Source organism: Coregonus clupeaformis, unplaced genomic scaffold (assembly GCF_020615455.1).
Source record: "Coregonus clupeaformis isolate EN_2021a unplaced genomic scaffold, ASM2061545v1 scaf0035, whole genome shotgun sequence".
In the NCBI taxonomy this organism is placed as follows: Eukaryota; Metazoa; Chordata; class Actinopteri; order Salmoniformes; family Salmonidae; genus Coregonus; species Coregonus clupeaformis.
In genome coordinates, this window is record NW_025533490.1 from 1,118,440 (window position 1) to 1,140,722 (window position 22,283).

The window sequence follows — 22,283 nt, forward strand, 5'->3', positions numbered from 1 at the left end:
GACTATATCAACACCCATTTCTATGCAGGTTGGGACTCTATGCTCTTGTTCTAATCCTAATGTTAATTTTCATTTATTTGCGAAAGAGAATGTATTACCACTATTGCATTTGAGCACCCCTTTCAAATCTGATTAAAACATGAAATTAATGTAGAACTCTGTATAATATAAAAATAATAAAAAACATGTGTACACGTAGGCTACAACAGCATGTGCGCCCACACACGCACGCGCGCACACAGTGTCTTATGATGTCCATGTGGTTAAGATTATGCAACATTACAACATCACTCTATAATTACTAAACAAGACCACAGTACAATGTCATGTTGCATTTACAGACTGATGCTCACATATGGTTTTGTCTTACTTTAGGAGCCGGCAATGAGGGACCGATCCACGGTACGTTTATGCTTCTATATTTACCATTTTCATTCAATGGACTGGAATGGAATTGTAAAGTTTTATTTTCTACATGGACCTAGTTTGAACTGTTCTCTTCCCTCCTTTCAACAGAAAAAAATGAGCACGATCCAACCAGAATGCAGTATGATCCGACCAGAATTCTCCATGATCCAACCACAATTCAGCATGATCCGACCAGAATTCTGCATGATCCAACCACATTTCAGTATGATCCATCCAGAATTCAACATGAAGCACCAAGAAACCAGCACGAACCAGCTAGATACCAAAATAAAGTGAGAGAATCAAGTGAGAAAAGAAGACAGGGGCTTCATAGAGGTGAGCTATATGTAACATACAGTAGACATTCTATAACCATTGTCCCTTGTTCAATGATACCAATATTTTCATCCCCGCTTGGTATGCATGTTGAATTCAGAAGTAACTGAACTTTATGGACTTTCCTTCCCCAGAACTCATGAGCAGATTGTGCCAATCAAGTCTTGGACGGCATTACTATGGTAAAGTCAGAGCTTTGTAATGAGCAATTTACAATATCAGCTTGCAATGATCCTTATATGAATTACATTGACTTGTCGTGAACTCTGACAGCAAACCAAGCCGAGATCAGCCAGCAAGCCAGAGCTCAGCTGCACAACCGCCAAAGAGCAAACGAAGCAGAGACCAACCAGGAGGGCAGATCTCAAATGGACAACCACCAAAGAGGTGTCCTACATACTATGCTTTACAGTAATCTCTGAAAGAAATCAATATGCACTCTAGCATTTTTTATTAAAGCCTTGTCTCCTTCTCATTGCAGGAAGCTTTTGGAGAAAGAAACCCAAAGAGAGTAAGTTGCTTTTTTTCTCACAACATACTGCATAATCATAATCATTGTAACTTATCTTACATTAAGACCTCTCACACACACTCACTCAGTCACTCAGTCACTCACTCACTCACTCACTCACTCACTCACTCACTCACTCACTCACACACACACACACACACACACACACACACAGAATATGAAAACCTTATCTACAACAGCGCAGACCAACTCAACAAACTGTAGACAGGGATGAAGAGGATACCGGGTCTCAACTCCTTGGTCTCACTTTTGTTTGGGTTTTATTTTTTTGTAGATAAAGTACATGACATTGTCTTAAAAGTGAAACAAATATGAAATAAAGTGAAATCATTTTTAAATGGTTTGTGATTCTTTCATGCGTCAGTGTATTATCCAATGTGAATCAGAAAGGCTCTAATCAAGGCAATTAACACTAATAACCCCCAGCTCTGTCACCCCACCAGCAGATGGTCACCCAGGCCCAATGTCCACTGTTTGCAGACCATCAGAGATGAAGAGGTACTCTTCTGTTGATGTAATTATTATTTGTTATTATTACTCTAACCTGCGTAGAGCGAGAGGGATATAATCCATACATTCAACCGCACTGACGGTCTGAAAGGTATGAAGTAGATCTGCAGTTTACAGTTTACATTTAAGTTACTTACCTTGGACATAGATTACATCCCTAAAGAGCAATTCATCAATTTTCCGTTCAACATTTATGTCCAAGGTAAGTAACTTAAATGTTCAATCCTGATCAATGAAATGGCAATATTGTTGGTTATACAGTATGTGTGGTTTTGGCTAATTGCTAATGTCATGTGTATTCAAATTCACACAGATGAATATGGTGGAAACTACAGGGCAATAGATATCGTTCTTCAGTGCCACTATCTCATGGGAGAAACAGACCGTTTCCTTGTCTTTTCTGTTCCCTACTATGGCTGTCTCGTCAAAAGACAAGTAGGCTAACTATTTCCGCTAATATTAAATATCTTTCTTTTTTTTGCTGTAGCACATAATAATATAATAATAATAATATGCCATTTAGCAGATGCTTTTATCCAAAGCGACTTAGAGTCAGGCGTGCATACATAACACATAAAGGCTGACGTTAACCTCACTTTTATTCCAATGTGCCAGGGAGATATTGACAGTTTGACAGTGGTCATCAAGGCTATGGTAGATGAGGGCCAAGTTGAGATCACCAAGAGAGTGCCTCTCATCTTTAAAATGCCAAATGGCATCCTGAAAGGTAACAAAATCTTTGCCTTAATGTTATATAATACAAATGTTGCATTGTGGAAAGAATGTACTCAGCGGCATTATAGTGTGAGATTATATCAGTTATCAACAGTCTGTAAACATACCTTTAGAGGAAATCAGCAAGGTTGACAATCCACCATCGAGAAGTTATCTTGGGCACTGAGACAAGGAAGGGCTTCTCATCATCATCTTCCAGAATGCCATGTCCCACCCTCTGAACATGGACACAGTCCAGATCCCCTCCAGCCACAGCCAGAATTGCAAGCCCAAAACCAGGACTGACCACTCTGTTAACTTTCCATTCACCTACTGTGGCGCTCAATCACAGAGGTGTGTACCATTTAGATGGTCTATTAGCTTTTTGATTTTGCTTATTTTTTGACATTTTCTATTTGGAAAATTATCTATTGGGTGAACGTTGAAGGAGATCAACTTTTGCATCATAAACAAGGATCTATATTTCGAGATACTCGCTTTAGTTAAGAATTACAGTGATCCAGATTGTCATTTATAGTGTGGAAGATATAATGGGGTTACACCTGCATGTTAGAGTGTGATTTCTTCCTTCCACTGCAGCTATGCATTGACCAGTATGTCAGAACTCGGCATGGAGACCCAAAAAGAGAAAGTAGAGGAGGATTACCCACTACCAGCACTGAAGAGTGAGGGAATTCTACGGGCTGAGATGAGGTTTGCCAAAGGTGCTGTGAGTTTGTTGATGCAAGCACATCAGTTCAACATTTAGTTGTATTGTGTGTTCAAGGGTTTTTATTTGTCATGTTTTAATACAAAAACATAAAATGTCTCTTTCCAGTGCACACACATTAAAACGATTTAATAGGTTCAGCCAATTGCTATATATTGTGAGCAATTTGACTCTTGGTTGTGTTCTCTCCTCAGACTCCTCTTATATGTACATACATTTCTCTTTCCAAAACCAACAACTACAAGCCAATTGCAATTGTTCACAGACGATCAATCCCTATTGACCTATTTCTCAATGGTAAACCACTGTGTTCAGGACTTCTTGTTACCACTGTCAGGTATCCATACAGGGGTGACAGCCACAGAACTGTGTCTGGCAGTGGTAAGGGTGTCAAGTATCCGTCACATCACAAGTGGTTCGTGGTCAGGCTATTCTCCTTTGTGAAATTCCATGGGTTTACAAAGTCTGGGGGGCTGTTAAATCATATACAACTCAAATTGCATTGTGTGAAAATTATTAGATACTTTTCAGTAACTGGGCGGTATTCATCACCACTTTCTGGGCACAGAGGCTTGAATGCTCCTGTTTACAGTGAAAATAATGAACATATTGTGGATGGACACTTATGTCTGCCAACTAATAACACTTTATCCCCCCCCAGGTAGACTTCCATTGTGATACAGATGTCTGTAAAGGAACCGGCTGCTCAACGCTCTGTAACAGAAGTAAGTTTACTTATCGTGTGAGCGAAGTAAAGTGTTTACTTTGCTTTGGAATAGGTCCCATTCTCTGGATACATGTGTAATCAATAAGTCCCATGTCTATTCTCCCTAGTGAGGAGGCAAATAGGAGTGCTGAGAGTGTTCTGCAGAACACCATTGTGTGGACCTGTCATCCTTCACATGTAAATAATTTGGGACACAGTTACTCTTGTTTTGTTGATTTATTTATGTTTGACTGATTTGTAGTGCTTGAGACTAGGGAGTTCCCCATGCTTCCAATGCAGGTGCAGAGGAGCTACCAAGATGCTGCCCATGGTTCTGAACATCTCTAATCCAGGGCCGGTCCTTGCCGTTCTGCCGCCATAGGCAAGACCCAAAAAAAATAATATTTTCTGTGTGTTTAAAATACAAATTTTCCAAGAAGTTGAAAATGCCTATTTTCCGGACGTAAAAAAATACGTATTTTACAGACGTTGAAAATATGTCTGTAATCAGGCTAATTTTTGGTTTTGAATGAAAGTTGAAAATATGTAATTTATAAACTTCTGTGTTTGGGCAAAATCAAAGCGGGTCCAGATGGACAAAATCTGAACCAAACATAGACGTCTAGCCTTGAAATCAAGGCTAGTCTGGACGGAAACCAAGTGCGCTTCGATGACTGCACGACACAGGTGAGAGAGCTCCAAGACACCTACCTAGTAGTCTGCTTATGTGTTAGGCACATTGAAAGTGTTCTATAGGTCTACGTATTGTCACTGAAATGTAAAGAGAATTAGATTGTAGTGTATATCAGCAAGTGTGTGTCTCTGAAAGGAGATTTTGTGTTTGTGGGTTGTCAGGACACGGTGGTGAAGTACATGACAGACGTCTGTCTGCTGAGAGAGATCCTGGCAGACCCTGTTCTGTCTCAGTACAGTGTGGTCATTTTGGATGAAGCCCATGAGAGGAGCCTTAACACTGTCAGTAGTAGAGCCAACTACTTCAATACAGTAATCTGATTATATGGCCAGCTCCATCCCTCAGTTGTATTTCAAAACAAGTGGTGGGGCTGAAAAATCTAATCCCAGATTGTAGCATTAAACAGTTGTGTAATATGTGCTTCACTGCAGGACATTTTGCTGGGTCTGTTGAAGCAGACCCTCTCCAGTCCAGATAAGGCCTCTAAGGGTCGCTCTGTCCCCCTGAAGGTGGTGGTAATGTCAGCCACCCTGGAGACAGACAAGCTCTCTGTGTTCCTGGGAGGCTGTCCTGTCTTCACCATCCCTGGAAGAACCTTCCCTGTCACCTCCAAGTTTGGCTGTGCCATAGGACCAAAAGATACAGAGAGCTCTGTTTACGTTAAAGAGGTAGGGAGTAAGCTTGCTTTTACTGATGTAGGCCTATTGTTAGTATGATGTATGATAATGAATAAATTCAGTGATTGTATCACCCCAGGATTTAGCTAATTTAAACTCTGCCATCAACACCATTTAATACTGTATACTCCTTGCTATACATTTACATTTTAGTCATTTAGCAGACGCTCTTATCCAGAGTGGCTTACAGTTAGTGCATTTATCTTAAGATAGCTAGGTTGGACAACCACATATCTTAGTCATAGTAAGTAAAAAAAAATTCAATAAAGTAGCTATCGGAGAAGTCATTGCTGGTAGAAAAAATAAAAAAGTCAAGTGTGAGTGTTAGTTCACAAAAGGCAAAGTTGTTTATTTTATTATTATTTTTTGCTCAATGTATATTGTCTCTACTAAAATGTATGGAAACATATGGGGGGAAACTGAGTATGAACAAACCTCTTGTCTGTGACAGGTTGTCAAGGTGGCATTGGATGTGCACACCAGTGAGATGGCTGGGGATATCCTTGTGTTTTTAACAGGTAAACCTAATAATAATCTACACATAATCTCCAGAATATGAATGTACTGATTACAGGTAAATATTTTTCAATATAACTGTTTATAACAGGGCAGTTTGAGATTGAGAAGGCCTGTGACATGTTGTATGAGAAGGCTGAATCCATAGACTACCGTTACGATGTGCAGGACCATAAAGTGGAGGGGCCCCTGTACGGATCTATGCCCACTGGTAAGGTTTGGGGCACTGTCCGAGTACCCCTCACTGTGACATTCACATATAGAAAAACACATTGAGTTCCCTTTCACACCCAAGTGGGCACAGTTTAGCATGTCATTGGCTTGCTAAATCAAAAGTATAAAGTCATGACTCATTTAAACACATTTTTAAATAATGTGAATGATGTGTCCTTCTCACAGATCAGCAGAAGCAGATCTTCCAGCCTCCCCCACCAGGTATAAGGAAATGTGTGGCCACCAACATTGCAGCAACGTCCCTCACCATCAATGGAATAAAGTGAGTCACCATAAGGCTTATCAAAGAAACATAGAGCTGTTTCTATCCATCACAGAATGGCAAAGCCTCAAATTTCATAACTCATTTGTTCACTGCAAGTATATTGTTGACAGTGGGTTTGTGAAGCAACTCAACCACAACTCAAGGGTTGGCATGGACATCCTCGAAGTGGTTCCAATTTCAAAGTAAGTCCCGGAAGTCCCCGTTTCAGTCCGCTTCGTTCCGTGCCTAATGAACAGGAATGTGATGTTGTGTGGTGGTGTGGGAGCGAGGCCCTGCAGAGAGCAGGCCGGGCAGGGAGAACCTCCGCCGGGAAGTGCTTCCGGATCTACAGTCAGGAGTTCTGGGAGAAGTGCATGCCGGAGTACACAGTTCCAGAGATCCAGAGGACCAGTCTCACCGCTGTCATCCTCACACTCAAGTGCCTGGGAGTTCATGATGTCATCAGGTAGGTACAGCTCCTCTTTCTCAAGTGCTCAGAGAAACCAGTGTCCGTTTTCGAGACTGTTGATAATAGAATACAATCCAACAAGTAATTTGAGGCCATGGTTGCTTGGTGTGTCTCTCTAAGGTTCCCTTACCTGGACCGTCCAGAGGAGAGGTTCATCCTAGAAGCATTGAAACAGCTTTACCAATGTGATGCCATCGACAGGTGAGAGATGTAGACATACTGTATATCCGTGTACATCTCTCATTCTTTATACTAATCTCCACCAGATACATCTACAACCACATAGGGATACAACTCTGCTGTTTTCACCATCTATAACAGAGGGAACCTACCACATACAGTACTGGCAGTTCTTCATGACAATCATGACTCAATCTTTAATAGCACTTGTTATCTCTAATCAATAACCCCCTCCCCTGTCTGTAGGAAAGGTAAAGTGACCCGGCTGGGTGAGCTGATGGTAGAGTTCCCCCTGTCCCCAGGGCTGACTCGGGCCCTGCTCCAGGCTGCCTCCCTGGGCTGTGAGGACCTCCTGCTGCCTGTAGCTGCCATGCTGTCTTTGGAGAGCATTTTCATCAGACCAGGTGGACAATAGTGGCCTGAGGCCTCGATTTAATCAATGAAGATGTGGTTATGTCAGAAATACATATGTATGCATCATGGTTCTAATCTAAATATTTGGCATTGCTCTCTCTGCAGGCCATCCAGAGAAGCAGAAGGAGGCAGATAAGAAGCACAGGCAGTTGGGAGTGCAGGCAGGCAGCTGTAATGACTTCACCATGCTGCTCAGTGTGTTTGAGAAGTGCAAGGCCAGGTCTACAATATTAACTCCTCTTAATGTATTTAATAAGCTGCATTCATGTTCATGGGTCTCCATCTAACGTGAGCTTGTTTTGCTGCCAACTGTAGTGATGCCCCTTCAGCGTGGTGTAAAGACAACTATATACACTGGAGGGCGCTAAAGTCAGCCTTCAGCGTGGAGACCCAGCTCAGAGACATCCTCCTAAGACTACAAAAGGTCAGTTTGTTGTTTGTTTACATGTCTTATTAGTTTTGGTGTAGCTAAAACAATGATGTGAAGCTCTGAGCATGTATGTACAGATTTATAATCAGGGTATGTGCGTTGTTTCCAGAAGAGAGATTTCCCTATGGAGAAGTGTGCAGGCAATAAGAGTGAGCTGTTCAGGAGATGTCTATGCACTGGTTACTTCACCAACGTGGTAAGAAGGTACAGCTTTTATCCCAGTAATGTTAAAAAGTCAGGAAAGATAACTCAAATGTTGTGGTTTTCTCTCAGGTCAGTTGGAAAGGTGTTTTGCACGATGGATGGGCACGGATCCATGGTTCACATTCATCCATCATCAACGGTAAAGACTTCCAGGACTATATTCTGATCAATTCAGAACAATCCATAAACCCCCTTAATGCATATCAGTCCCAATTGCTCCTGTGTGTTAACCTGACTCCCCCTCCCCCATAGCTCTTTGACCAGGAGGCCCAGCTGGACTGGGTGATCTTCCATGATTTGCTGGTCACCTCGCGGATCTACATCCGGACGGTGTGCCCCATCCGCTATGACTGGGTGAAGAACCTGCTTCCTAAGCTCCATGAGGTGGATGTGTATGAGCTGAGCAGCGTGGCCAGAGAAGAGGTGACGGACGAGGAGGTGGCCAAGTGGGTGACCAAGGAAGCAGCTAAAAGACAAACAGGTGGGTGATGGACTCTGGTGATGAGTATGAATTTACTGGTATAAAAATAATTGTATAACATTTGATGTTTCTGTAGCTACTCCTTTATTATATACAGTACAGGTCTCATTCAAAATCCTCTAATGGGGGCAAAGGTTTTTTAAATGGAAAACGTAATGAGTATTCCTATTGGACAAGCTAAGTTACTATAGTGCATTTTCTGTTCAAGCCAGGCCCCCAGGTGATCCGTATGCTTGTTTTGTCTGCTTGACAATCTAATAGAAGTCATTCTGTGTGTTTGGTTTAATTTCCAGTGGGGTCTGCTGAAGACGCGTTCAAGAAACTGGAGAAACGGAACGATGAAAGCTCTGTGAGCAATGCCCGTGCTCGCTACCTACAGAGAAAACAGGAACGGCAACAAAGCAAAGCACCGTGAGAGAGGAGGACATTGGACACTTATCCTCAGGGGAAGAAGGACTCAGTTATTGGACTGACCAGGACAGAAGAATCTCCACTCAAGGGTTAAAAGCCTGTCTGTTATAATAAACTGCACAGGCGATGTTCTGAACAATGTTTTACAACACGGAAATCTGAGAGTTCAGGGTCAAACATGGTCCTTTGTAGCTCAGTTGGTAAAACATGGCGCTAGTAACACCAGGGTAGTGGGTTTGATTCCTGGGACCACCCATGCGTAAATAGTATGTATGCATGACTGTAAGACACTTTGGATAAAAGTGTCTGCTAAATGGCATATAATATTATTATTATTGTTATTATTATTAGTTAAACATACATCAATAATGGACTAGGTGCAGATATTGAATTATCGTAGTCATATCAAATGTCTACTACTGCAGATGTTTTATGCTATGTTGTCTTTTAGTGGTATATTTCTTTTTTAGTTTCATACCAATCAACGTTTTTGTCTTGAGAGTACATTTTGCCAGTGGAGGGCCTCTGCAACCGTTCTCTACTGGTTCTAAGACAGTTACAGAATCACATACAGTTTGTCAATATGTCACCCAACAGTGTTGTCAGATCAGCACATTAGAGAACAACCACGGGCCCTTTATTTTGTACAACTCTGCCTCTTATGTAATCAAGGTTCATTTCGTAACTTCCATTGCTTCATGATTTTTTAAAATGTATTTTGTGTGCTCCATTTGTAGTCATACAAACCAGATAAGACTCATATCCCATCATCCTTTGCGCAGAGACTTGCGTCATTAACATTCCCCTGTTTTGGTCCGTCCATGCGCGAGCCAAACGTGGCTTAACACAATTGGCAATATCCACCGATTACGTTCTAAACCTACACATTTGATCGATTCAATTAAATCCAGTAACATCTCGTGTTGATAAGTCATCTGACAGGTGAGTGAAGTTGTCTCTGCATCGCAATGAATGTTGCTAGCAGTTTTGACATATGGCTGCCAAATAACGTAGTCTGATATAACGCTAGCTAGTTAGCTTGTTCAATCTAAGCAGGTTAGCGTTGTCAGCTTTTCTGGAATCTACTGCCAGTACTGAAAATCATCACACTAGTCTAGAGACCTGTTATATACAACATTTATTCTAATACACGTAAGTTGTTGTTTACTTGCTCACTCAATGCATTACAGTTACAGTGCTGGTCAAGCATGTTGTTCGCTGAGGAGGATGAGTGGAACGATGACCCAGAAGCCAAAGTTCTGACCAAGACGGTTATCAGCAGTTTCAAACTGTCTGACAACACCAATATCGCGGTGAGATGCAATCTCAATCTTCTTTATAATTAAATATACCTTTGTAGCTAGCAAGCCAAGCATAACTCACTCTGCCAGTGACCACATATTTAAATAGAGGGTTACATTTTGGTTTACACTGGTATTCAGTTTGACACTGTCATTCTGCTTTTCCAAACAGCCAAAAAGTGTTGGGAAGAAGAGTTTGTTACGAACCCTCCAAACACTGGGGTCAGTACCAAACTGGAGCAAGAGCAATGGTGCCCCTCGGGAAGCAGGCAGTGACAGCGAAACAGAGGCCATACTGACACCACACACCAAGAGGAAGAAGAAAAGAAGCAAAAGAGGACGCAAGAAAGTAGCCGCTTCAGGAGAAGAGACAGAGAAGGACAGTGGGGATCTGGGTGCCGAGGAGGCTACAGTGCCTGTAGTTAGGAAGCCAATAAAAGCAGGTGAGTTGTTTCACAAGCACAACTGTCAATTGAGTAAACAGGATTGTCTTGAGTTGAAAAGATGTTTGAGGTGTTCTTTCTCTATTTTCTAGGGTTCAAAAAGGCAAAGAATAGAGTCCATTCAGGGAGGTAGTAAATGTAGTAAACAAGATTCCAAATCTATCAAGGATGAAGGAAAAGCTGCAGCAGACGCTGAGATTGAAAGATTAAACCGAAAGCAATGGAAAAACAAGATGAAGAACAAGAAGAAATGTAAAAACAAGTTCAAAATTAAAAATGGAGAGAATTCCACACCCCCAGAGACCACTGTGCAAAAGGACACAGAAGATGGACCAAAAGTAGCTTCTGATGTGAACAGGAAAACAGCGGTTGACCAGACACAACAACACCAGACAAAGAAAAACAAACAGCAGAAAGAGGGTGAGCGTAAAACACAGAAAAGGAAAAAGGTCCCAGAGGGAAAAGAGATGACCTTCACTGAGACTGCTTCCACTCCAGGCACAGTAACAGTCCAAAACAATAACTTTTCAAAGGGGGGCAGTCAAGTAAAAGCTGTCCCACTAGGTAACTCTAAACCCCCAGGTAAAGAGTTAAAGACGGAAGAGGAGGTGGTTAGGGAGGAGCAGCAGCCAGAGCTGCATGGAAGTAAGAGAAGGAAACAGAAGGAGAGCAAAGAGCAGGACCGCAGGAGAGAGAAGCTCAGGAGAATGCTCCGGGCCAGAGCCCGGAAAATAAAAAGCAACCTACAGAGCAGAAGGAGGAGACACGCACCACAGAGGAGGTGAAAGAGGCTCCTGCCGACCGCTCGGCTGCTCTGAGGTCCCGCATGGAGCAGCGCTTGGAGTCAGCGCGGTTCCGTTATATTAACGAGGTTCTGTACACCACGTCTAGTGGGGAGGCTAAACGCATGTTCAGACAGGACCCCCAGGCCTTTGGCATCTACCACAGGGGCTTCACGGCACAGGTCCAGCGCTGGCCAGCTAATCCTGTTGACGCCATCATCTCCTACATACGCCACAAGTGAGTTGTGTTATGCCTCTGACTCTAACATACTTGCAGTATTTGCAATAAGTCTGTTTGCATAGTTTTTGTATTTTTCTTGACTTGGTTCTGGGGTGGGGGATCCAGTGTGTGGCTTTCTTTGTAAGACCATTTGTGTTGATTCTAGGCCTGCCTCTCTGGTGGTGGCAGATTTCGGCTGTGGCGACTGCAAAATTGCTGTTAGCGTGAAGAACAAAGTGCACAGTTTTGACTTGGCACCTATCTGTGACAGTGTAACTGTCTGTGACATGGCTAATGTGAGTCCAACTTTACCTTGATGCTGAATCTGTTCTGTCATCCATGCCTGTTTACTATGCAGTCTGTGTTTTTCATGTAATAATGATGTATGATGGCTATTGTTGTCCCACCATTCTGCAGGTACCTCTCAAGGATGGCACTGTGGACATAGCTGTATTCTGTCTCTCTCTTATGGGGACCAACCTTGGGGATTTCCTAGTTGAGGCTAACCGTGTGCTGGTGATGGGGTAAGAGATATTATGCAGAAAAACAGCTACAGTATGTCAATATGTTGGAGTAGAAGGTGTTCCCATTTATATGTCATCATCATCAACACTTTGGGGCTTTTTTTGCAGGGGTATCCTGAAAATTACAGAGGTGGCAAGTAGATTTGAGAATGTGCGGAACTTCATGGGTGCTTTGTCCAGCCTGGGATTCAAGTTGGTCACAAAGGTAAGGCAGTAATCATAGTAAACAGTGATGGCTATGTAATGATGCATGTTTTAAGTAATGCATTGTTACAATACCCTACCCTATTCATTTTGCTCCCTCCTTAGGACACAGAGAATAGCCACTTTTACTCCTTTGAGTTTGAGAAGATTGCAGAAGCTCCAGAGAGGATAAAGAAGGCAGGAGGACTGGAGCTGAGGCCTTGTGTGTACAAGAAACGATGAGGGCAACAGTGAAGAGAACATGGGAGAAACAGTTCCAAATGGCACTCTATTCCCTTTATACTGCACTACTTTTGAACAGGGCCCATTGGGCTCTGGTCAAAAGTAGTGCACTATATAGGGAATAGGGTGCCGTTTGGGACATACCACAGGAGAGAAGTCAGTGAGGAGGCAAGCAGGATGGACAGTAACATAAAAGGGCTCTTCTGCTGGTTGTTATTGTAAATATGGTGAGCTGGTGGTTTTGACCCCCAAACCTTGTGGGCTTTCAAATGTCTGTTTCAAAGACAAAACATGTTCAAAAGTTGTTGACAACATTGGTATATTTTTTATTAAATCAAAAAAGAAATGTATTGCATTATAAGTCTTATCATGCACAATAATTTCAGATTCATAAAGCAAGAGGAATTATTCTTATAAGATTTCTCATATAAAGTCTGTTGTAAAAACCTTGAGTCTGTCTAGAAATAAGTGCTTCAGTATAATCGCAGCATTGCATTGTCTAGTCTCACAGGGTACTCACAAGCCTCACTCTTCTCAGTGTACATAGCACAGGATCTAGCTTGGCCACTAGAGGGACACGGGCAATAATGTTATTCTCAGCCAGTTCCCAGTATCTACGGTCCCCATGCTCTCCGTCCAGATAGAGGGGACAGTGGTAGAGGGGCAGGGAGGAGGTGTTGCAGGGGGGGCTGTCTGGGGCTCGGACAGTGTCTGTGTTCCTCACCCGTGCTCTGACCCAGAGGAGGGGGAGTATGCAAGGCTGAGGAGATAGCGTGTCCTGCAGGGCTCCTAGCCGCGTATCCCACAGTGCCCCTCTCAGTTCTAGTCCACACAGATACACACCGCTCAGGGGAAGAGAGGCTGGGGATGTTGCAGCACTCAGCACCTAGCGAGACAAGGTAAAACAGTAATTAATACATGGAATGTAATTTTTAGTAGGTGTAATAAGAACGAGTGGAACTGGTAGCTTTGGGAGGCAGTTTAGAGATTACTGTACTTGGAAATGCAGAGAGACGTTGCTGATGTCCCTCTGCTTGGCATGGGCAGCCTCCCTGATTAACGCGCCCAGAAAGCCCCTGGCGTTGGAGAAGGCAGACAGGCGGTAGGCATTGGAAGGACCACTTGTGGCCTCATCACATAGGTACGCCTTGAGCAGCTCTGCTCTCCTTTCTAGGCGGAACAGGCTTGAGACGTTCAGTAGAGAGGAGACTGTAGGCTTGCTGTTTCGCATGGGCTGGTTGAGCTCAGAGTGCAGGGAGGAAACCACATCAACCAGTCCGTCCCACTCTGCCTGGAGGAAGTTGCGTAGGGGTCCCAGGGATGGAGCTCCTACACTCACAACCCTGATGTCATCCATGCGTCCCAGACTTTCCTTCAGGGCCAGTAGCCGGTCCCGGGCCTGGTTGAAGTCGGGCAGCAGAGCAGGGTGGGTCAGCTCGTTGGTGCTCCTGACCCTGCCAAAGGGTTTCTGGGAGTCTTGAAGCAGAGTGTTCAGGGTGCGGCTGTGAACCTTCACCAGCTCTCCTGCCAAACCAGCACTAAAGCCCAACACCAAGGGGTCGCTGGTGTTGGCCAAAGCCTGAACACGTTGCTCCAGACTTTGCAGCAGGCCTGATAAGTCTGCAGAGATTGCAAAAGACAGTCAAAAGAAATGTTCCTCATTTACTCAGAAGAACAGATTCCTATGACTGCTGAACATGTAAGTAGGGTAATGTGCTTCAAATTCATAGGATATGAATTAGTCTTTTATGTAGTACATATATATTTTTGTTAGTGATGTAGGTAGGGTCTGTTATGGCATTGTAGCTGGTTAATAGTGAAGTGTTTCAGTACCAAAGCGGCCAGGTATGTGGATGATATCTGAGAGAGTGTGAGGCCCACTACCCCAGAGAGGAGGTGCTGCTCTGAGACAGGCCCTAGACACACTCTCCACTGCCTCCAGGTCTGCCAGGTCTGCCACATGGCCTCCATACACCAGGTTGGCTACCAACATCCCAGAGCACAAAGGTCAAAATCAAGGCTTTGTCCCTATTCTCTATTTAGTGCACTACTTTTGACCAGGGCCCTGGTCAAAAGTAGTACACTATGTAGGGAATAGGGTGCTATTTGGGACGCATCCCAAGACAAATTATGTACTCATATTTTCACAGAATATTAACAATAGGTTTACCATTGACAATTCTATTTCAATTTATGGAATGGTTGTTCATTAAATTAGTTACCAGGGACACCTCAGCTGTTACATAAGGTCTAAGTAGAGAAAGCAGTGTTACCTGCTATGTACTCCAGCGCCCCAGTTGGGTCGCCACAGACTTTGGCGATGCGGACCTGAGCATCCACCAGCGCCAGCAGGTCCTCCTGAGTCCTTGAGACAAAAAAATAAAAACATGCATATAACCAATGTTGTATAATGGTAATAATAATATGTACTATTCATCATAATCTATTATGATAGTAAGTAAGCCTTGTCAGAGCCAGAATGGCCCATTGGGCAGGAGCTGTTTCTGTAGCATGAGGCAGCTTGATGTACAGCACATGAGATTGGTGGGACCTTAATTGGGGAGAACCGGCTCTTGGTAATGACTGGAGAGGAATCAGTGGAATGGTATCAAATACATGGTTTCCAGGTGTTTGATGACATTCCAATAGTTCTGTTCCGGGCCATTATTATGAGCCTCACCAGCCTCCTGTGATGTACAGGTACACCCCCTGGACAGGACACTAGCCTGTCGCAGGGCCTTGTATCATCTGTCATCCTGATAGCCAATATATAGCTTTCTCACCAGTGATAGATGTTTCCCTGGCCTAGGTATTTGTATGCCTGTCGTTGCAGCAGGACAGAGTGCAGGATGGCAGCGCGTAGCATTGGTTCCATGGTGCAGGCTGTGACACCAGAGGATGGGGCAGACAGAGTGACAGACACAACCTGACGCAGAGAAGAGCACAGCTCCTCCTTCACATCCCAGGGAGAGTCACAGACCAGACGTAGAGCACACACTCTCATCGACGCTGCCAGGGGGGAGAGGAGAATTAGTTCCAAATGGCACCATATAGAGTCCATATAGTATTTATGTCTTGGGCATGCATCCCAAATAGCACCCCCCCCCCAAGTAATGGTTAGAGGGGAGCCAGCAACCGGAGAGTTGGCAGTTTGAATCCCGGGTCTGATGGAAAAATCTGGCGGGAAGTGAGCTGGCATCCGGAGGGTTGCTGGTATGAAATCCTAGATGCCATTGCCTGCCGTTGTGACCTTGAGCAAGGCACTTAACCCCCACAACAATTGCCCCACAGGCGCCCAGTGTGATAGAAATGTAAGGTTAATTTCCGATTGACCCGCCATATGCAGCGTTTACCGTGAATGCAATCTCCGCCAAAGCGGGAACATTGCCTTTAAATTTCAATTAGGCTTTTGCACAGAACTTCTGCGATACCGATTGAATAGAGTCATTCATCTTTGACCAGGCGCCCATAGAGCTCTGGTCAAAGGTAGTTCACAATATATTTTGAATAGGGTGCCATTTGGGATGCATCCTAACACTTAACAGTCATAGAAAAAGAGGGTGTCTGTGATAGTATGTTATATTGAGTGGTGGAAATATGAGTACCTGGGATGGAGAGTGGGGTGAATCCTCGTGTGATAAACCACAGTCTGAAGCGTGAGTGGACCCGACTACCTGCACACAGCCCAACTGGAATGAGGCCCTCTGTCTCCACATCTGTTTGGTGCCCTGAGAATTTTAATAGGATTAGATATGAGTTTACATCTTTTGAGATTACACAGGGTGGATGAGATTGGTTATTATTGTGATTCACACCTTTGGCTGCACAGGATATCAACTGATTGAGTTGACACATCACTTCCTCATCCCATTGCTCCAACAGATGACAGTTGTTAAAGACCAGCCAATGGCCATCGTGGACAGCTATCTTCAGTGCTGAGAGGATGGCCTCCTTCTGGCATTTAGCTCCAAATGATATGACTTTCACCTGAAATCAACAGTCATTTAGAAGATTATTACACAAAACTGGAATGTTGGATATAATGGCAATATGATTTAAATTGAACACAAAACACACTGGGCACAGACCTCAATTCAATGTCTATTCCACGTTGATTCAACGTAATTCCATTGAAATTACATGGAAACAACGTTGATTCAACCAGTGTGTGCCCAGTGGGAAGGTATGTTTGTGTGTATGTAAGACATAAGCATTACCTCTCTTTTGTCTGCTTGGTACTGGGACACTTGTTTTAGCCAGTGAAGTGGTTGGATGCTAGCCCATCCATCTCTGCTTGGGCCTGGGAGTGTGACTATGACTGGCCCATCGTGTTTGTTCAGGAAGCGGGAGAGGGCCTCTGGGGAGCCGGTGTGAGGGGCCCCAGTCACCGCTGACTGCACGGGCTGGCCCAGGTGACAGGCAGCCAGGTCCTCAGCCACAGCAGCCAGCGAGTGGGGCAGCATGGTCTTCCAGAGGAGAGCCCTCTGCAGCGTGGACAGGTGGGAGTGAGAGTGACAGGGGACAGGCCCCACCACTGTGGAAGAGGGGAAGCGCAGGTACTCCTGCCACTGGCTGGGAGAGGTGGCCAGGGATGAGAGCAGCCCTTTGAAGGCTGGGATGTTTTGCAGCCGGAGGACCTCTGTGTGGGTGTGAGGAGGCATCCAGCCGAGGAGCACATGATGCTGAGATGGAGAGGTAGATGGTGGAGGTGAGGCTGGTGTGGAAGCATCTACTGGGAGGTCCATCTCTCCTAGGCCCCTGAGGAAAGCCAACCGCTCCACCTCTGAGCAGCCCTCGTTGTGCAGGAACAGAGCCACAGACACCAGGAGCCTCAGCAGGGTCGCATGGCTCTGGAACAGGCAGGGCCGGTACTGGGCTAACAGGTGAGATACCATCCTATGTGTGATCTCTGCCATGACCGCCGCTGTCACTACCTCTCCACTAAAGGTAACATCTGGCCGGCCCTTCAGGACTAACGTCCCCCTCACAGCGAACAGGAAGTTCCTCAGGGGGAACAAGTAGAAGGGGGAGAGGCGTGCCACCTCCTGCAAGGCCTGGTAGAGGGCTGTGGCCAGCCCTGCCACTCTGTGGAAGTCAGCCAGGAGGGGCTTGTGGCGCTCCAGCTCCAGGCTCAGCTCCATAATCTCAGCCTGCAGCTTCTGGCAGGCTGTCTGACAGGCCGACACCCGGGGGAGGAACTCGGGGTCCTGCAGCAGAGGGGTGAAGGACTGGAGGATGTACTCCATTAGAGAGACCTGGGGAGATGGAATAAATCCTTCGCTATAAACCCATATTGTGAATCCAAAATTGCACCCTATTCCTTATGTAGTGCACAGGGCTCTGGTTAAAAGTAGTGCACTATCTAGTGAATAGGGTGCCATTTGGGATGCAAACATACAGTATAACACAGAGTAATATACAATATTTTAAAGCCAGAGAAATAGAGGTGGCATTCTTATTGGGTCACCTCTTCCTGGCACAGTTTGTCCTGCAGTGCCTTCTTGTCGGTGTTGACGAGACACTGCTGAACCCACAGCTCCAGACACTCGGACTGCACCAACTCTGTCAACATGAGCTCCTGCACCTCAGTGGAGCTCAGAGAGAGGTCAATGACACGCACCTCAGACAGGATAGACGGGTGAATCTCTGTGGGGACACAATGGAGAATTAATGTAGTAACCTAGTACTTTCATTGGGTCCTGTCCAGGGGGTGTACTTGTACATCAAGCTGCCTCACGCTATAGAAACAGGAGATAGGCTCCTGCCCTATAGGCCGTTCTGGCTCAGACTACTACTACTTTCATGAGCAGAAATAAATTAAGTATGTCCTGGTATTATATATATTTCCTACCATTGAGTATGAGTCTGACTGGTAGTGGGGTGCTGAGGAACAGGCAAAACTCTGGATGGGCCGTCTGAACAGGTCGTCTCAGACCAGGAGAACGGCTCCCTGCCGGCCGCACCAACACCTCCAGGAACTCTGGGCTGGGGACTGCTCGCTCCACGTGGGTCACCAACACCCTCAATCCTGCACGGAAACAATATGATAGCCTTAGTCTGTTTGTGCCATAATGCCAAAACTTCACTCATGTCATGTTTGGGTTGACAATGACAGCAATGTAGTTTGCAAGAGCACAAACAGCTAATATATGCCATTTTATCCAAAGCAAATGAGTCATGCTTGCATATATTTTACATATGGTTGGCCACAGGAATTGAACCCACAACCTTGGCGGTGCAAGCACCATGCTCTACCAACTGAGCCATACTGGACCACATCTGGGACCACCAGGCTCACAATATGATGTGAGTGAGGGACAAAGAGTAAAGCCCCTCAAGGAAAGAAACCAGTATCAGTCTCAGACATCAAAATGTACCTCCAGCACAATATGTACTAACTCCATTAGATCACCTTTCTCTGCACCCTGCCTGACTTTGTCCAGCAGGTCTGGGTCATCAGCACTGACCACAAGCTCATACTCTCCCTCCCTCTGAGCTGTGGTGTCGTCCCCTGGAAGCTGGCCTGATGGGGAAGCAACATACACAATCAACGTTTCTCAAACACAATATACAAATCAGTTTTTGTTTGACTTTAACTGTGAAGTTTCCCATAGGTAAAGATCTAGGATCAGCTTCCTCTCCCTCAATCCTAACGTTAACCATTAGTAGGGAAAACACAAAACTTACTCATGATCAGCCACTAGGGGCAACTTCACCCTACTCCTAGTTGCTCACCTGTCAGCAGCATGGCCTGGGCACTCATCTCCTCATGTTGCTGAGCGTCTGCCAGCAGGGGCCAGTGTTGAGCCCAGGGGCCTCTGTATCCCCACAGCAGCAGCTTGAGCACCAGCCTGGGAGGCACCCCGAGCACCAGGCGTTGGTCCACCCCTACAGCCCTAGCCAGGGCCATCTGCAGCTCTGCTCCCATAGGGATGGGGACATGGAGCGGGGCTCCAGGTGGCCCAGGGGCCACGGAGGCAGAGTTAGGGAGTAGAGAGGTCCTAGGGTCCTCAGGGTTGATGTTAATGTGTCCAGACAGACACAGCTCCCTCCACTTCCCCAATAGCACCATCCGTACGTCTGGCACAAATGGACCCAGGTAGGTGATGGTGGCAGCCAGGAGCAGAGCGTCCCCTGATATGGTCTGGTTATTCATCTCTGTCTCCTACAGAAGAGAGGAGAAGTGGAGCATGTTATGGTTCTTTACTCTCTAGAATAAATAAAAAATAGCATTATTGTTAAAACATCAATTAATTGATGATTGATTAAAATGTAAATTATTTACTGTAGGTAAATATAGCAGTAAGTGTTTAGAAATTGAACTCTATTCCCAATATAGTGCACTACTTTTGACCAGGACCCATAGTCCAAGTGCAAGTAGTGCACTATATAGGGAATAGGGTTCCATTTGGGACATAACCATTGGTATGTATTAGTATGAGTGTTACGGTGTGTTTTTAGTACAAGTGTTACTTACCTTTGCTGCAGCAGTCCAGTCAGTGATGTGACACTGGACCTGCTGTACTGCAGCAGCAGCCTCTCTCTCCAGGGTCTCAGCCTTACGCAGCTGGGCGGTCAGCTCCTCCAGGTCCATTCTGAGGAACTGCTGCTGTCTCTCCATGTCCTCCAGCTGCTCCCGGGCCTCCTCCTCCTGCAGCCTGGTGTAGTATCGCAATACACGTTAGTTATTTATTCACAAGAGCATTTATTCAGGGCCACCTGCTCAAATGCTTACAATCTTCAACCTTTCCGACTTACTTCTGGTCCTATATCTTGGTTGAAGATGGGAAGGTTAAGACAACGTAATAATTCCATACGGAAGTGTTAGAAAATAAACAAATTCATGGGACCAGCGCCATTTCTGGATTCTACAGGATTAGCATTGAAAACATGACCAGTGAATGGGAAATCCAGTAATAAAGTGGCTGTAGATCATTTTAAAAACGTCTAAATGAATAGAGTGACAGTAAAACAGTTATGACGTGTTTGCTGAGTACTTAGCTGAAATTCACTACGATTGTGCTTATTTTTCACTTTGATGGCGAACGTTCTGTGCTGCTACCACTCACTCAGTCATTCCGAATGCACAAAGAGTTATGGTATATTTGAATCCTCTTGTCTTAACCGGCATCTAAAATTGATTAAATAGTTTTTTTCCTCACCAATCTACACACAATACCCAATAATGACAAAGCAAAAACAGGTTTTCAATTTTTTTTGCAAATGTATAAAAAATAAATACATGAAATGTCATTCAGCCCCTTTACTCAATTCTTTGTCGAAGTACCTTTGGCAGCAATTACAGCCTTGTGTCTTCTTGGGTATGACGCTACAAGCTTGGCACACCTGTATTTGGGGAGGTTCTCCCATTCTTCTCTGCAGATCCTCTCAAGCCCTGTCAGGTTGGATGGGGAGCATTGCTGCACAGCTATTTTCAGGTCTCTCCAGAGATGTTTGATCGGGTTCAAGTCCGGGCTCTGGCAGGGCCACTCAAGGACACTCAGAGCCTTGTCCCGAAGCCACTCCTGCGTTGTCTTGGCTGTGTACTTAGGGTCGTTGTCCTGTTGGAAGGTGAACGGTCACCCCAGTCTGAGGTCTTGAGCACTCTGGGGCAGGTTTTCATCAAGGATCTCTCTGTACTTTGCTCTGTTCATCTTTGCCTCGATCCTGACTAGTCTCTCAGTCCCTGCCGCTGAAAAACATCCCCACAACATGATGCTGCCACCACAGCATGATGCTGCCACCACCACCATGCTTCACCGTAGGGATGGTGCCAGGTTTCCTCCAGACGTGAAGCTTGGCATTCAGGCCAAAGGGTTCAATCTTTGTTTCATCAGACCAGATCATCTTGTTTCTCATGGTCTGAGAGTCTTTAGGTGCCCTTTGGCAAGCTCCAAGCAGGCTGTCATGTGCCTTTTACTGAGGAGTGGCTTACATCTGGCCACTCTACCATAAAGGCCTGATTGGTGGAGGGCTGCAGAGATGGTTGTCCTTCTGGAAGGTTCTCCCATCTCCACAGAGGAAGTCTAAAGCTCTGTGAGACTGACCATCGGGTTCTTGGTCACCTCCCTGACCAAGGCTCTTCTTTTTTTTAATTTTTTTTATTCATTTTAGAATAAGGCAGTAACGTAACAAAATGTGGAAAAAGTCAAGGGGTCTGAATAATTTCTGAAGGCACTGTATATCACACACACACACACACACACACTCCCCCTACTGTCCTTCAACCACATTACAACAGGACATCACACCTGGCCACACGCAGCCGGGCACGGCTCTCCGCCATGCGCACTTCCAGCTGTTTCTTCCGGGCCTCCTGGGGGGCCATGTGGCGCTGGACACAGGCGTACTGGTACACTGCCCTCACCCAGCGGCACAGGGACTCACACGCCCGGCTCACGCCTCGCACAGACTCCGGTAGGAATGCTCGCTGCTGCACTATCTGGCCCAACTGACGGAACAGGTCGTCGCTCAACATGGAGCAGTCAAAGAACTCCAACTCCTAAGAAAAAACAGACAAGACGGATTACCTCATGATAGGAGATAATCCTTGAACTTTGATGTATGTCACTGCAAACTCGCTGTGCATATTACAAAGAGTATCCCTTAAAAAAAAAGGATAGGTAAGGTCGTAACTTTCTTAATTCTTCTCATATATTCTACCAATAGAAAATTATGCCACATCCAGTTTGACCCC

At 45.1% G+C, this 22,283-nt stretch overlaps 2 protein-coding genes, 1 long non-coding RNA gene and 1 pseudogene across 7 annotated transcripts in view; 3 read left to right on the forward strand and 1 right to left on the reverse strand.

The window, feature by feature from the left end:
* Nucleotides 1–328: 328 nt before the first annotated feature.
* LOC121565967 lies at nt 329–4,389 on the forward strand. Of its 5 annotated transcripts, XR_006000753.2 has the most exons (12): nt 329–402; nt 517–744; nt 879–926; nt 1,018–1,131; nt 1,226–1,255; nt 1,723–1,790; nt 2,100–2,221; nt 2,402–2,513; nt 2,635–2,854; nt 3,101–3,955; nt 4,065–4,134; nt 4,237–4,389. It is a non-coding gene; the product is annotated as an uncharacterized LOC121565967 (long non-coding RNA). The 5 variants fall into 5 exon arrangements; XR_006000757.2 differs by having other exon boundaries at nt 1,720–1,790; nt 4,065–4,389; XR_006000761.2 differs by having other exon boundaries at nt 1,720–1,774; nt 4,065–4,389.
* A 44-nt stretch (nt 4,390–4,433) lies between these two features.
* LOC121557558 lies at nt 4,434–9,579 on the forward strand (annotated as a pseudogene).
* Nucleotides 9,580–10,867: 1,288 nt separating this feature from the next.
* Nucleotides 10,868–13,038, forward strand: LOC121557549 (ribosomal RNA-processing protein 8). Its single transcript, XM_041871143.2, has 6 exons — nt 10,868–11,137; nt 11,290–11,654; nt 11,803–11,932; nt 12,054–12,160; nt 12,269–12,365; nt 12,470–13,038. Exons 1-6 carry the CDS (start codon nt 10,868–10,870, stop codon nt 12,584–12,586), a joined length of 1,086 nt encoding a protein of 361 aa, XP_041727077.2. The 3' UTR covers nt 12,587–13,038.
* Nucleotides 13,039–13,081: 43 nt separating this feature from the next.
* Nucleotides 13,082–22,283, reverse strand: part of LOC121565939 (dynein heavy chain domain-containing protein 1) — a 32,198-nt gene continuing 22,996 nt past the window's right edge. Inside the window, exons 30-43 of the mRNA XM_041876262.2 lie at nt 21,838–22,088; nt 20,064–20,244; nt 19,322–19,751; nt 18,999–19,109; nt 18,438–18,614; nt 18,054–18,232; nt 16,804–17,841; nt 16,402–16,573; nt 16,192–16,314; nt 15,370–15,595; nt 14,860–14,951; nt 14,420–14,569; nt 13,584–14,206; nt 13,082–13,472 (exon numbers count right to left, since the gene is read on the reverse strand). Of these exons, the coding sequence (XP_041732196.2) occupies nt 13,092–13,472; nt 13,584–14,206; nt 14,420–14,569; nt 14,860–14,951; nt 15,370–15,595; nt 16,192–16,314; nt 16,402–16,573; nt 16,804–17,841; nt 18,054–18,232; nt 18,438–18,614; nt 18,999–19,109; nt 19,322–19,751; nt 20,064–20,244; nt 21,838–22,088 (4,134 nt within the window). The 3' untranslated portion in view covers nt 13,082–13,091. The remainder of the gene's footprint in view (nt 13,473–13,583; nt 14,207–14,419; nt 14,570–14,859; nt 14,952–15,369; nt 15,596–16,191; nt 16,315–16,401; nt 16,574–16,803; nt 17,842–18,053; nt 18,233–18,437; nt 18,615–18,998; nt 19,110–19,321; nt 19,752–20,063; nt 20,245–21,837; nt 22,089–22,283) is intronic.

Coding starts and splice junctions, on each gene's coding strand:
- LOC121557549 (XM_041871143.2), top strand. CDS start 10,868: ATGAAGAACAAGAAGAAATGTAAAAACAAGTTCAAAATTAAAAATGGA. Junction 11,655..11,802: donor ATCTCCTACATACGCCACAA/GTGAGTTGTGTT, acceptor TGTTGATTCTAG/GCCTGCCTCTCTGGTGGTGG. Junction 12,366..12,469: donor GATTCAAGTTGGTCACAAAG/GTAAGGCAGTAA, acceptor CTCCCTCCTTAG/GACACAGAGAATAGCCACTT.